This window comes from Lampetra planeri, chromosome 1, assembly GCF_965212315.1.
Source record: "Lampetra planeri chromosome 1, kcLamPlan1.2.h2, whole genome shotgun sequence".
NCBI lineage: Eukaryota > Metazoa > Chordata > Hyperoartia > Petromyzontiformes > Petromyzontidae > Lampetra > Lampetra planeri.
Window position 1 is genome coordinate 12,419,065 of NC_136107.1, and position 15,544 is coordinate 12,434,608.

The 15,544-nt window shown below is 44.6% G+C and overlaps 1 protein-coding gene across 2 annotated transcripts in view; it reads left to right on the plus strand.

Annotated features, from left to right (window-relative positions):
- The first annotated feature begins 9,038 nt into the window (after positions 1–9,038).
- The window catches only part of COL6A2 (collagen type VI alpha 2 chain), a 32,697-nt gene continuing 26,191 nt past the window's right edge, over positions 9,039–15,544 (plus strand). Inside the window, exons 1-2 of one of the 2 annotated variants that reach the window (XM_078593684.1) lie at positions 9,039–9,394; positions 11,487–11,608. In XM_078593684.1, the coding sequence (XP_078449810.1) occupies positions 11,521–11,608 (88 nt within the window). In that variant the 5' untranslated portion in view covers positions 9,039–9,394; positions 11,487–11,520. Of the gene's footprint in view, positions 9,422–11,486; positions 11,609–15,544 lie in introns of both variants that reach the window. The other variant, XM_078593693.1, reaches the window with a different exon arrangement.

Below are 15,544 nucleotides of genomic sequence, written 5' to 3' on the forward strand. Positions count from 1 at the left end.
GCTATCAACAGAAGGTGTGTACCGGATGAATTGCTCTTGTGGCAAATACTATGTTAGTCAGACAGGAAGAATGATCAGTATGAGACTAAAAGAATACCAAACGAAATATTAAATACTCCCAAAGACAACTGTCGGCAGTGGCAGAACACGCGTGCCAACAAGGAGACTCAATTGATTTTGATAATGTTGAAGTTCTGTGAAAAATAAGTTACTACTGGCCAAGTCTAATTAGATTATCTATCGAAATTTAGAGAAATAAAAAAACTTTTCGGATAGCTACAGGCTTAGTGCTGATTGGAAGCGAATAATCAAGTAATACATTTTGATCTAAAACTTTCGTGACTGCAGGTATTCATATTCTTTGGATATTTCGGTAAATTCACGTAGGTAGAAAAATAATAATAAAAAATATAGTGAATAAAAAATATAACAACATAAAATAATAAACAACAAAAAAAGACCAATGTAGACTGTAGCCTGGTTCTTAACATCGGTGAGTGAGTGTACTGGCAGCCTATAATGTAGACTTTTTATTGGTTCTTTCGGTAATTTAAATATAACAAAAAAAAATGTTTTAAATAAATAAATAAACCCGCGACGCTTCAATCGCAACACAAGCGGTCGTCATCAGGAAAAGGGGGGTTTGCCTATAAAGGCAAAATGTTTATAAAGGTTTAGAGATTGGCGTAGCCCAAGTGTGTCAGCAGCATGGGTGGGGCAACTAAGCTGTATCTGCGGCAGCAGTTACAGTACATTGGGAAACTAAGCGACATGTCTCGGACCGTGTTCGTGAGCATAAGGCAGATTTGAAACACGGTAGGACCAATACTTCTGCAGTGGCTGATCATTATTTTAATAAGTCTGGTTCACAGGAAATTGATTTTTCTAAGACAATGGTACTTTGCAAGCCGACTGGCTATCAACAAAGATTCGTTTATGAAGCCATCCATATATACAGACACAATTTCCACCGAGAGGATGGTTATAAACTCAGCAATCATTGGAAAGATGCAACCACTTTGGGTCATGACAAGATTTGTGTTTTCTTGTCAACCTCCACCGTCAGCAGTGTGGGTATGTCAAGCGAGGTGCAAATGATTGCCTGGCGGCCCTTTTGATTGGTGTAGACCAGGGGTCGGCAACCTGCGGCTCCGGAGCCGCATGCGGCTCTTTTGAACCTTGACCGCGGCTCCGGGGCGGATGCTAGCGAAGGGAGGAGGCGCACTGTGACACCTGCTCTGGCGTTGCTGCTGCTGACAGGTCGCCGCTCAGCTCCACACTGCCTGCCCGGTGACAGGCAATAACGTTGCCGTTGCTTTGTCACATGTTTGGAAGAAGTAAAAACCTTCCTGGGCAGCAAAGAGCTCACCTTTGCTGAGCTGGAACAGCCAGAGTGGCTGGAAAAATTACATTTTATGGTAGACATGACAGCACATCTAAACACGCTAAATACAACCCTTCAGGGGAAAGGAGGCACAGCCCTGCACATGCTGGAGGAGCGCAAGTTGACAGTGTTTGTCAAAGATTTACAGAGAGGTACACTGTCTCACTTTCCCTCTTTGAGAGAGTTCAAACAAAGTCATGATACGATAAATTTGGAATATTTCAAGTCTGCAATCACCACAATGCAAAGTTCGTTTGGGAAACGATTCTGTGAGTTCAGAGAGGAAAAAACGACATTATCCTTCCCTGTCACTCCCCTGGCGATCGATCCATCCCTATTGAATATGACTGCATTTGCAGGTGTAAGTCAACCTGATCTTGAGATGGAACTGGCCGATATAGCCGACAAAGATATATGGGTGTCCAAGTTCAAATGCTTGACCGCTACTCTTGAGGATGTTGCCCGTCAGAAGGCCATTCTGGCTCAGAATCATAAATGGAGTGATATTGAAAACCTTCCCAAACAGGACAAACTTGTATTCGAAACATGGAATGCCATCCCCAACACTTATATAAACATGAAAAAGTATGCATTTGGAGTCCTGTCGATCTTCGGCTCCACATATGTATGTGAGCAGGTCTTCTCCAACATGAACTATATTAAAAACAAACATCGATCACGCCTCACAGATGACAGCTTGCAAGCCTGTGTGAAAATGAAGGTGACGTCTTACAGCCCTGATGTGCAGACACTGTGCACTGAGGTTCAGGAGCAAAAAATCCCATTAACCAGGTAATTTAGCTATTAATTTGCAAAAATATATTTTACATTGTTAAGTGAAAAAGTCCTTTTTTTATTCAGATTGACAGCTGACTGCACGATCCTGTATATAGCAATAAGGTAAGAAACAATATAAGCAGTGTTATATTTGTTTTAATAGTTGCAATGGTTTTGCGGCTCCCAGTTTATTTTTTCCTTCGGAAACGGGTCCAAGTGGCTCTTTATGTCTTAAAGGTTGCAGACCCCTGGTGTAGACTGTAGACCCACTGCGTTGGCATTGCTCTCTCCTACATTAACATTAGCTGCCCATCTCTAAACCTTTATAAACAGTTTCCCTTTAGAGGCTAACCTCCCTTTTCCTGATGACGACCACTTGTGTTGCGATCGAAACGTCATGGTTTTAGTTTTTATTGATATTATTTTATTTCTGTTTGATTTTCATTCTATTTTAATTACTGAAAGAACCAAGAATAAGTCTACATTATAGACTCTCAGTATGCTCACTCAGGTTAAGAACCAGGCTACAGTCTCCATTATAGACTGCCAGTACACTCACTCAGTTTAATAACCATTGCTACAGTCTACATCTTAGACTGCCAATACGCTCACCAGCTTAAAAACCAGGCTACAGTCTACATTATAGACTGCCAGTACACTCACTGAGGTTAAGAACCAGGCTACAGTCTACATTATAGACTGCCAGTACGCTCACTGAGGTTAAGAACCAGGCTACAGTCTACATTAGTGTATTTTTGTTTATTATTTTTATTTTATTATTTTTTTGTATTCACTTCAATTTTTTATTATTTTTTTTCTATCTACGTGACTGTACCGAAAGAACAAAAGAATATAAAGTAATACACACACAACACGGCAGGATGTGCAAGCACAATTTGCATGCATAATGTGGATGCATAATGCATGTTGATTACCAAATGAATAACCCAACCGGTAATGGATTTCCATTGTAATGTACATGCATACAATAACCCCCCCCCCTCCTCTATGGCCTTCGCACCTGATTGGATCACAAGTGACAACATCACATTTATCCCTCTATTTAAGAACGAAACAGGAGGATTCCTCCACAAATCTGGCTGTCACCGGATGATGCTAGTTGCAATTACTGGCGAAACGTCATACTCGAATTGTAAATGTTGTGGGTTTACTATCCAACAAACCGGTGTGCTGTACTAGTGTTTTGAGCGACTTCCGAGACACGTCGAGTAGAAGGCTTCTTATTTATTAAGAGCACACGGGGCGATACACTTCGTAACGCAGCTACACATAGGTGATCCTAACACACAGCCCATCTCCGGCATAGACTACGCTAACTGTCCGAATAACATAGCGGCGGCGACGGAGAGGGTCTTGCAGAAGAACAGCCACGTGGTTGGAGACGAAGAGATGACGACGAGCAGCGACGTAGCCAGGACCCAGGACCCGCTAACAGCCCAGAACCTCTGGTTCGGTCCCAATCATATTTGCCCGGCGCAGCCAAGCTCCACTTCTGGCCACGCTATCTTTCCAGAACCTTCGGGCTGGTTCCCGGAGCTTCTCGACTGACTCCGTCCTTGACCTTTACCCCAGATACGCCCCCCTTATAATAAGGCCTTATGTAATGCAGCCATAACTGTAATTACCCCTCCAGGCCGGCAGGTGTCACCTTGTCATTACACGAGTAACGAATTGGCATGTTTTGTTTACATCACAAATCTTACTAATTGGCTGTGTCGGGTGGTAGTGGGTTTAACGACACATTTATATCATGGGACCTCCTTTGCCAGTACCAAAATATGAGAATAGGTTTTCCCCTTTTTTCTAGGAACAAAACAGGTATTAAGATGTTAAAACACCAAACTGAACCTTTAACAAGGAATTATGTCCGCATTAACCACAATACTTGTTGTCAGAATGCAAACAAAAAACATACTCTATGGGAACCTCATTTACCAGTAAAAATATGATAATTGGTTTTTTACCCTTCTATCTGGCAACAAAACTGACACCTTTTTACAAGGAGTCATGTTTGCATAGACCGCAATGTCTGCAGTCATAATACAAACAAAAGAACATAACTCTGATAATGTGCACTGTCCTTGAAGTTGATTGGTCCACACCCGAGACAGCTTTCCTTAGAGCCTAGTCTCACATGGGTTGGACCAGATGACGCCAAAAGGCGCACAACTCAAAAACAATGCACCATCAGAGTATGAGAGCTCGGGGCAAGCATCTACACTATGGGAACCTCATTTGCCAGTAAAAATATGATAATTGGTTTTTTACCCTTCTATCTGGCAACAAAACTGACACCTTGTTACAAGGAGTCATGTTTGCATAGACCGCAATGCCTGCAGTCATAATACAAACAAAAGAACATAACTCTGATAATGTGCACTGTCCTTGAGTTTTGCGCCTTTTGGCGTCATCTGGTCCAACCCATGTGAGACTAGGCTCTAAGGAAAGCTGTCTCGGGTGTGGACCAATCAACTTCAAGGACATTGCACATTATCAGAGTTATGTTCTTTTCTTTGTATTATGACTGCAGGCATTGCGGTCTATGCAAACATGACTCCTTGTAAAAAGGTGTCAGTTTTGTTGCCAGATAGAAGGGTAAAAAAAGAATTATCATATTTTTACTGGCAAATGAGGTTCCCATAGTGTAAATGCTTGCCCCGAGCTCTCATACTCTGATGGTGCATTGTTTTTGAGTTGTGCGCCTTTTGGCGTCATCTGGTCCAACCTATGTGAGACTAGGCTCTAAGGAAAGCTGTCTCGGGTGTGGACCAATCAACTTCAAGGACAGTGCACATTATCAGAGTTATGTTCTTTTGTTTGTATTATGACTGCAGGCATTGCGGTCTATGCAAACATGACTCCTTGTAAAAAGGTGTCAGTTTTGTTGCCAGATAGAAGGGTAAAAAACCAATTATCATATTTTTACTGGCAAATGAGGTTCCCATAGTGTAGATGCTTGCCCCGAGCTCTCATACTCTGACGGTGCATTGTTTTTGAGTTGTGCGCCTTTGGCGTCATCTGGTCCAACCCATGTGAGACTAGGCTCTAAGGAAAGCTGTCTCGGGTGTGGGCCAATCAACTTCAAGGACAGTGCACATTATCCGAGTTATGTTATTTTGTTTGTATTATGACTGCAGGCATTGCGGTCTATGCAAACATGACTCCTTGTAAAAAGGTGTCAGTTTCGTTGCCAGATAGAAGAGTAAAAAACCAATTATCAAAAAACATACTCTGATAATATATGCATTGTCTTTGAAACTGATTGGTCCAATCAGGGGAAAACCTATTTCGACACATTCATATTTACGCGATCTAACCCAAAAAAAAACTCTATTATGAAGAATATTGGTCGCGAAAGCCTACGAGTTAAACTGCCTGTATTCTGTAGCGTTTCCAAACATGTGTTTGTTCTTGGAGGTATTTAAGTATAAATAATAACGTTATATTTCAAATTGCACAACGAGATAACATCACACGGCACATGATATATGACATTGCAAGATAGGGTCACATATAGTGGCCTCATGGGTAGGGGATGGACCGTACAAGGCACCTTAGCCATTTTAGGCAAGTGAATTAGGTAAGCTACTTCTTTTAGCGCAGTTTTTTGTTTCCAGTTTCTTGGCAACCCTTTGCTAAATTTGTCCCGTTTTCTTTAGGGTAAGTCCCAATTAAATTATAGTATTCATCAATCTACACTCATAACTCTCATCTGCATTTGTCCGCATTACGAATTTTAATAACCATCATAATTTTATCGTTCATCATCTTCACTATTTTTATCTTCAACAACGTCTTTGCCATCAAAAAGTGAAGCAAGTCATGGACATGCACGTTTGCATGTCTTTGTATTCGTTTATGAAAACCGGGCAGAGCCCGATTGGTCCACATGCTGATGTAAGCATGCACGACTCAGACTCTCCTTGGCCCTTCCCTGGCTTCTGATTGGCTGTGGGATATTCTTGTGGAATGGGTGGAGCAATTGAACCAACCACTGGCACATGAATCCAGTAAATGTGGAAACAAAACTCCTCACGAAAGTGCATTCAATCTGCATAAGCATTGAATGCAGTCTTACAGCAAAGCTATACCGGTTCATGTGCTTTGATCTGTAGAACAAGCCAACTTCCAGATGTCCCCCTTACTTAACAACACAGTCGGGAAAACCTCTGTCTAAATTAATTAATTATATTCTGAAAAATTTTAATGAGTGCCAGGTTTGCACGCTGTACACTTTTACGAGAATCTAGGTTAAGTGAAGGATAATTATCAGATGATGCTTTAAGTTTCCATTTAAAAAGTTGAAGTGACTGGAGCGTCGCAGCTGGTACATGTATTGCTGAGTGATGGCGTTCGCCGTCACATTGTTGGGCTTAACTGGAGTGTGGAATGCACGGTCGTTGGCCAGAACTCCTCTTAAAGCAAGTTAATGGAAACATCTGGCCCCTTTCCCGCAAACCCCCGCCTTAAAAACAGCAGCCTATTGCAGCTGTGCAGGGAGATCTATTCCCCATAACCTTTGTTAGCGGTGAGATTATTGCATTTTAAAATATGTACTGTATGTAGTGAGTCCAACTGAGTCGCAGACGTTATCTTGGGAGCAACACTATTTATTCCGCATTAACACGTAACACAACACACTCTACACTCGGGTCTCGAATGCCCATCTAACCACGCTACGGCAAAACTAGACACGGTTCGCTATCCCGGTCCGGACCACAAACGGGGTCCCGGACCGCGTGGCTAGAGGCTTCTTCTCCCTGACGTGGATCTTCGTAACACCAGCACACGAAAAACCCCGAGCTCCTCACGGAGCCCTCGTTATATGCTCCTGGGCATATAACCTTCCAAGCCTCTCGAGCTCCTTCTCGAAGGTTCCCGAGAGCTCTTTTGGACCACGTGACCACCCCACGGCTCCCGTCCACCGGTGGCCCCCCTCCAATATCGTCAGGTCACGTGACAGCAGGTCAACCAGAGTATCATGCCCCAAGGTAACCTTGGCTGATTGACGCTCCCTCTCACTCCCTCACCGGGAGCCCGAGCCGCACACTGCTCGCGGTGCCTCTGCGCTAACCAGCGCTCACCCAAGCCCGGCTAGGGTTGGTACTGCATCCCGAAACCCGAGCTGCCCGTAATGACAACACATTACCGGCCGTGGCTTCGCAAGCCCCGGCACCATACAGTGACAAGCACAGTCACTACACATACACAGAAACATCACAGCCAGTTATAGTCTGTTAAAAAACGAGAGCTCCCACCACATCGAGGGAAAGGGGAAACGGTAGCTGCGTTAGTGAGACACTTAGCCCGTTAATGTACAGACATTTAACCTGGTGATGTACTCATAGAGTTGGAAATAACAGCTGACATCGGCAGGTAGGATGGAAACATCACAGTCAGTTAAGACTTTACTTGGTTAATAACGTCCTTCCAATAATTGCTCAGTTTGTACCCATCTTCTCGGTTGAAGTTGTGTCTGTGTTTATATATCTGGATGGCTTCATGAACAAATCTCTGTTGATAGCCGGTGGTACTCTGCAAACCCACCGGCTATTGGTGCCAGAAAGATGTGACACTACTTAAGCATATTGGCACGAGACGGAGGAAAGTGGTAACAAAGGACGAAATGTGCAGTGGACACCTAACGGGCTATATGCCCATTGATCGTGATGATGTGTTTGACACGACCAAAATACGCTCCAAATCACGTTTGACCAAAATACGCGTCAAATATAGAACCACTGGGAGTTACCGATATATACAACACATTTCACAACGTAAACATGAAACGATGCACAATTAAAATCAATCCGGAAAGACTGCTAGAACAGTTTAACACGTAGGCGTTCGCGACCAATATTATTCATAATCAACGTGTTTGAGTTTAAAATTTTTTGTAAATGTTGTGGTTTCACGCTTCAACACACCGGTGGGCTAAAAATGTGTGAATGTTGTGGTTTCACGCTTCAACACACCGGTGGGCTAAAGCAGTGAACGATTTGTCTTTTGTCAACGTGACACTTTTTTGCTGATTGGCCGTGTCGGGTGGTGGAGGGTTACGACACATTTATAAATAACGCGATCTAACCCAAAAACGTTGATTATGAACTGCTAGAACAGCAACATAAAACAAAAGTCCCTAGCCGGAGGGCAAACTGACCCCCCCACCCCAACCCCCGTTCTCCCCCAAGACGATTTCCCGAGATCCGCGGACACAGCGCCGCCTGGCGGAGGCGGCTCCAACGCCGCTCACTGCGCGAATTCTTCGTCGCGACTTTGGTGGCGCGCCGATCGCGCGATCGCGAATGGAAACCGTGCATCGCGCATTTGGGGGCATCGTCGACACTCAACTTCAGGAGGAGGGAGGAGCTCGCCTGCGAAGGGCACAGCTGTGGGCACCGCGTCGTTGCGCTGTGCGCAGATTACGTGCCGATGGAAATATGCTGGATGCGAGGGAGTTTCATAATACGTTATAAATGTGTAAATGACGGTAATGTGTTATCATGACTGTACTTGTATACCACCAGTTGTCTTCCTGCACACTCGAACGTGTAATGAAATTCCGTAAGTATACTTCATGTACGCACTCAGATGACAAGGACTATAACTTGGCACGCATTCCCTTTATGAAAAGTTCACATTGGAATTGGCCAAGGAGGCTGCAAACGTTCGTCGCACACAACGATTCTTCAGAGTATTATCCTACGAGCGGCAAGTGGTTCAAGTTCTATAAAGTTACGCGTAGGAACAAACACGCGTAACTGTCCACGCAAGCTTTTGTGCGTAGAAAGGGACTCGCCAACAGCCCCGCTCCTCCCTCCTCGAGCGAAAACCTCCTCCCTCGACTCCCCGAGTCAGTGAAGAGTGCCGTGGTGGTGGTGCTCCGCTGGAGCTTAACGCGCTTGGTGGGTGACACAGCTGGGTTGTGACAGCACTCGCAATGAGTTGTGCCGGGACTGTGACGGCGTGTGCCTGTGCGTGAGTGTGCCTGTCCTCCCGGTGTGTCTGTGTGTGTGCGAGAGAGTGTTGTCCGTGGGGTGTGTTTCCCCCGTCGTGCCGCACTCCACGCGCGTCCACCCCCGCGTACCCCGCCCTCATCCACGCCCCCCCCGCTCCTCACTCGGCTCCCGCACGAGAGAGCAGCTCTGCGCTTCTGCTGCTGCTGCTGCCCATCCGCTCTGCCCATCTCTCTTCTCACCACCGGATCACCAGGTACCCGTCCTCTCGCCACTCTTGCCGGTACACTCAAGCACATACACACACACGCACATACACACACACATCGGGAACATCTCTCCCGATGGAGCTTTACGCGCAAAAGATGTTCGTTCTGCAGCGGAGCGCAATTATGGCTTGCGGCGCCAACGCGCTAGAGGATTCCTTGGGCTGTGGTCTCTCGGATTCCGCCTGCGTCGCTGGGGGTGCGATGCAAGTCGAATCCGTAAGTTATCGGTTCTTGATCCGAACCTCTTATCATCATCTGCGCTCGCAGATGTGAAATTGTAAGTTGTAGTAGCGGATGATGAGTTTCGGAGTGGTGCATCCTTTGTTAGCACACGCGCAAATGCACACACATACTCCGCACTTCAAATGTCGCGGAACGCGATGTGTCGTACACAAATAATGGAGCAAAGTGAATGAGTTGATTTTAAATGCGCAAATGCGTTGTACGCGGGTGGCTTGGGTCGAGTCCTCGGGGTGTGCCGACACATACGGGTGAGCAGACACAGACGGGTGAGCAGACAGACGGGTGAGCAGACATCCGACGGGTGAGCAGACAGACGGGTGAGCAGACAGACGGGTGAGCAGACAGACGGGTGAGCAGATAGACGGGTGAGCAGACGTCTGCCTGCTGCCTTCGTGGGAGCCGGCGCCCTCCACTGCGCTCCCACGTAGCCACACGGCCCGATATCGGGCTGTCTTCTGCGTTTGCACGAATACCGATGAGCTCCAACGCACCCGAAGCCCGCTCATCTGCTGACATTAAGAGGCTTTATTCTGACACTGTCGGTGGCGGGTCTCTTTAGACCCGGAGAATGAGATGAGTTGTAACGTTATTGCCATAGGCACAACGTCGAGTGACCGATACGTGGGGTCACTGTTTGCCTTTGGGAGTTCTGAAGTGCGCAGTGGAACGGTTGTACGCGCGCGCACGCACACGGTGCTTAGGTACGTATGTTGAACTTCTTTCGCACCGTACGTAGCCGACCGTGCTAATCGGGGGTTCGATTACACCACTGCATGTAGAGGCCTCGAGCCGTGCATTCAGACCTGGTCTGCTCTTGAAGGCGCGCGGTTTTGGGGTTTGATCGGTGAGGCTTACCCACATTTGCGCCACCGCTCGAGGACCTCCAAAGTCAAGTCAGTGGCCCACTGATCACACGGTCGCCAAGTTGCGTCACATCTGTTGATTTTAGTGTAGTCGTTTGAACACACAATGATGGTGCCTAACCCCGAGATTCACACTGGTTGGGTTGCGAACTCGTGATCGCGACGGGAGTGGTGGGAGTCGTCCTCCTCTGGCAGCTGAGTTGTGTCCAGGCCCAAATTCAGCTCCATTAGAATGGGGGGGGGGGGCAGTAGATCGGCTGTGTGGGAAGCCACCATAACAGCGCGGTTGGCTACGTACGGTGCGAAAGAAGTTCAACATACATACAACAGTGCTTCACACGCGCCAGCCCTGCCTATTTTCTAGCGAGAGTTAATTTATACCTATAATGGCCTGTAGCCATGACCAGGTCGGAGACGTGGCGCGAGGAGGCTTTCACTGAGCATTGGATGACATGGGGTTTTAAATAATATACATGTCAGGAAACTATTTTCCAATGGAGACCTTGGTTTAAATTAGTGCAGCAAGACAGCTAAATTATATCAATGTATGTGTCCTGTCATGACATTGATCAGGAAATATGGAAATTGACAAATGACGTGGAACAAAAACTGAAAAGTGCATAAATAAGCAGTCAGAGGTGCATGGGTGGAGTTGAAACACGTGGATCAGACACCATTTGCAGATTTAAAACATCAAAGTAGGCTTCGGCAGAACACGTGACTAAAAGAGGTAATGGCATATGATCAAAATTAACAATGGAGTGGCAGCCCATGATGACATTCTAAGACATACATCAAAGAGTGACATCAATATGAGTGCGTGTGCAGTGCTATATGAATTATTACATCACAGAATCGTGAGAGAAGGCGATGAATAGGGTATGCCTTCATCCACCTGTGGATTGATCATGGCTGATGATAATTATTATTCGTATTTACAGTCCTATAATGATTCTTTCTCTGTATCCCATAGAGTGCCTGCCCATCCGCCGGCCCCAGCAAGGAAGATGATGCTGCTGCTATGGGCTCCACTTGCCCTGTGCTGTGCCCTGCTGGCCGGAACGCGCACCTCTGCCCAACGAGCTCTTCCAGCAGGTGCCGAGCGCTCCTCCCCCCACAAGCAGCACCCTGCACACTAATACACATGGGCTTAATGCCAGAGGCGGGGTGTGCCACGTACATCCAACTCCAGTGATGATTCTTCTGTATGGCCAGTGAATATACACTATTAGAGATTCAGTTCTAAACGATTTAGCCATTCAGTTGTTGTTGGGGCAGTACGACATTGTACGTTCCGTGAGAGAGTTTTATTTTTCACGTATGCATCAGGTATCCGCATCTCCCTTGGTTTCTTTCTACGGATTAATTTAAGCGCTGCCCATTGTTTGAAAATGGAAGCCCGGCATTTGTAGCGGTGGGCTCAGTGATAATGTGTTTTTTTAGTACGTTGGGGCACCAACTCATGCGCCGACACACACGTAATTGCTGCGGTGAACTGAGATACAAGAATCATAGGAAGTGCCTTAAGATGAATGAGCTATATTGAATGCACCCTAGTTATTGATATAGGGAATACGAACAATACACACCAAATACATGAATTATGTTTTTTACCAGAATAAGTGTCTTCGGTGTTTTCCTGTTTGTGCCGTTGCTACTTCATCATCTACAGAGTTGGCCCCTTTTTGCACAAGGTGAACTTGGTGGATTATTTACACAGCAAGCATGTGCACCTAGCAGCTCAAGCTCAAATTTATTTGAATAATAAAGTATCTCTACTTTTTTTCAACGTTTTATGTATGTAATGAAGGATGGGTGGGTTTTTGGATCGGGTCTGCACCATCATGTACCTCAGCGGCTGCTTTGGAAGAATTCGTCTCTTATAAAAAGTTGGGAATAAATATTTGTGTTTTTTTCTTTACTGTGGTCAATAAACCTATCTGTACATATCAGCGTATTAATCAGTCCTGAGCTAACTCTGACATCTGTTTCCTCTTCCAGTGTATTTATTTGTAAACGAATGGAAATTAGTAACATTACCTTGTCACACATACTCTTTGATTCTTTCGGTAAAGTCACGTAGGTAGAAAAATAGCAGATCACGACGTTTCGATCGCAACACAAGCGACCGTAATCAGGTGGAACAGATACAGGAGAACTGCAGGAGAACTGCTGTCAGCAGCAGAACTGCTGGCAGCAGTTCTCCTGCTGACAGCAGTTCTCCTGCTGATGACGGTCGCTTGTGTTGCGATCGAAACGTCGTGATCTGTTATTTTTCTACCTATGTGACTTTACTGAAATATCCAAAGAGTATGGATTCCTGCAGTCACGAAAGCTTCAAATCTAGTCACACATGTTTTGCGCACACGGAATGGTTAAATAATGAAAATCTGTTGGGCGTTCTGCTGAGGTCTCTGTGTGGTACAATCGCGGCTTTTGACAAACGGAGAACAGACAGCGCCACCTGCTGTAGGTTTTCTCCTGCGCAGCTGACGACACGGTTTAGCCACTGTGTGGTGTTTTTGTGTACGAAATTACAATACAAACAGACCTCCCTTCTGTGACTCCACATACAAATAAAATAAGTTTTAGTGATCCAGGGCTCCATCGTATAGATGGGGTGATCTTGCCATGACCGTTTGGCAAGCCATCAGCATTTGTTTCATAAACCTGTCTCTTAAGACGGAGGTTTTCGTAGCCAATACAATTATCCACATTTATTTTTTGGGTGACACCATGTTGAAAGGTTATTTAGCCAAGCTAATCATCATCATCAACCATGGTAAATCCATTTCTGCATATCTATGGAACCTTTTTGCCTGTATCAAAATGATGAAAAAATAAGAATAGGCTTTTACCCTTTCTGGCAATAAAACAGGTGTTAAGATGTTCAAACATCAAACCTTTTGAAAGGCATCAAGTCTGCATTAACCACACATACTCATGGCAAAACATGCAAACAAACATGCTCTGATAATATATGCATTGTCTTTGAAACTGCTGGATTAAGACTCCCCCAAGTCACCGCTCTCTCAACCATTTCTCACAATTCTGCTATTGAATTCACTCCCCTTAGCACCTGCACACACGCTGATTTCATTGCTCCATCTCCTCAGTGGACATCCTCTGGAACAAATTATATTCTTTGACTGCCACTGTCATTATTCTCAACCATCACCCATCATTCCTTCTAGTGCCATATTCTGCCTAAGCTAACTTACTATTGTTTACAAAATTATGTCACTGACATGCGTATGTTCTCTAATCTATGTGTTCCTCTTCTGTCTCAATGTAATTCCAAGCGTGCATCTCCCCATGCTTGTTTGTACACTTTTACGTTTTTTGAAAAAAACACATTGTTAATGACCATGTTTCTGAATCAAGCACCATAGAATGTAGGCCAAGCTGTCTGCTGCTATTTGAGAGAGTGCCCTCTCTTTGCACTTAAAGCTATGTGGTCCTAATTATTTAACTACAGTTTTTGCTATACTCTTTGGTTATTTTGGTAAAGTCACGTATGGGTGAGTTAATGGTGGAGACGATAGGACGGAGTGGGGTACCTTTGTGGATCTTTGGAAGGTCATAACATCTGGGTGGTCTCGCAACTGAAGGTTTTAGAGAGCGCTGCTTGTTCGAATCGATAAGATAAGTCGAATTAGTGATGATTTTGTTGGTTTTAGTAGCCACGCTATTGGTCGGATCTCTGTTAATGTTTGTATAACTGCCATCATTAAGAAGGTCCTGAATTTTGTTGTTGTAAGTGGTTTTATCCATGATGGCAGTGGCATTACCCTTGTCAGCTGAGAGGATGGCTATGTCATCTCTAACACGTAGGCTTTCGCGACCAATATTATTCATAATCAACGTTTTTGGGTTTAGATCGCGTTTATAAACCCAAAAACGTTGATTATGAATAATATTGGTCGCGAAAGCCTACGTGTTAAACTAACTAACCTCTATGGGGAGGATACTTTTCTTAAAACCAGAAAATTGGAGAAGCTCCGCATTAAGCGGATGAAATTGATATCTTCATTGGCGTTCCTCAAAAGGTACAGAGATTCGAAGGGAATACCAAACGCAGTTAAAATAACACATCACATCAAGTCTTCTAAAGCTAACAAAATACTACACAAAGCTATCGAATTATTATTAATAGAGAGAATACAACACAACAGGAGTGAATTATCCAACATTTCTGAATCGCTAAAACATCAGATATATAAAATCGTTTACCAAAAGATATTCCGAAACTCGCTGACCATTGTTTACTTCTCATGGAGAGGCGAATTCTTTAAACAAAGGGAGGGAGCAGCAATGGGCTCTCCTTTATCTCCTGCTATAGCAAATTTGTACATGGAAAACTTTGAAACCAGAGCGCTTGCCTCGAGCACATTAAAACCATCCTTTTGGTTTAGATATGTGGATGACACTTTGGTTGTCTGGCCACATGGTAAAGATACACTTAACGATTTTCTAAATCATCTCAATGCACAAAACCCGGCCATTCAGTTCACCATGGAAATGGAGGTGAATAACATACTCCCGTTCCTGGATATTTTACTTGGGCATGGCCTAAATGGTAAAATAACACCCAGCGTTTACAGAAATCAAACGCACACTGATGCCTATCTGAATGCAGATTCGCATCATCACCCAGCTCAGAAATCCTCTCTTATCAAGACGCTCATACATCGGGCTAAAACAGTGTCAGATGGTGAAAGTCTAGTGAGAGAGATTAAACATGTTAAAGAAGCACTAAGACAGAATGGCTACAATAATGCTCAAATTAACAGAGCACTAAATGCCAAATCACGATCGCAAAGCAACACTGCTGAAAGCGATCAGATTATTAAAACAATCAAAATACCATATATCTCAGGAGTAACTGACAAATTAGCCCGTGTTTTGCAAAAGCAAAACATTACAGTTAGATTTGGTACAGTACACAACATTCAACAACTAGTAACGTGCACTAAAGACGAATTACCTAAATTATCAACAGAAGGTGTATATCGGATTAATTGTGTATGT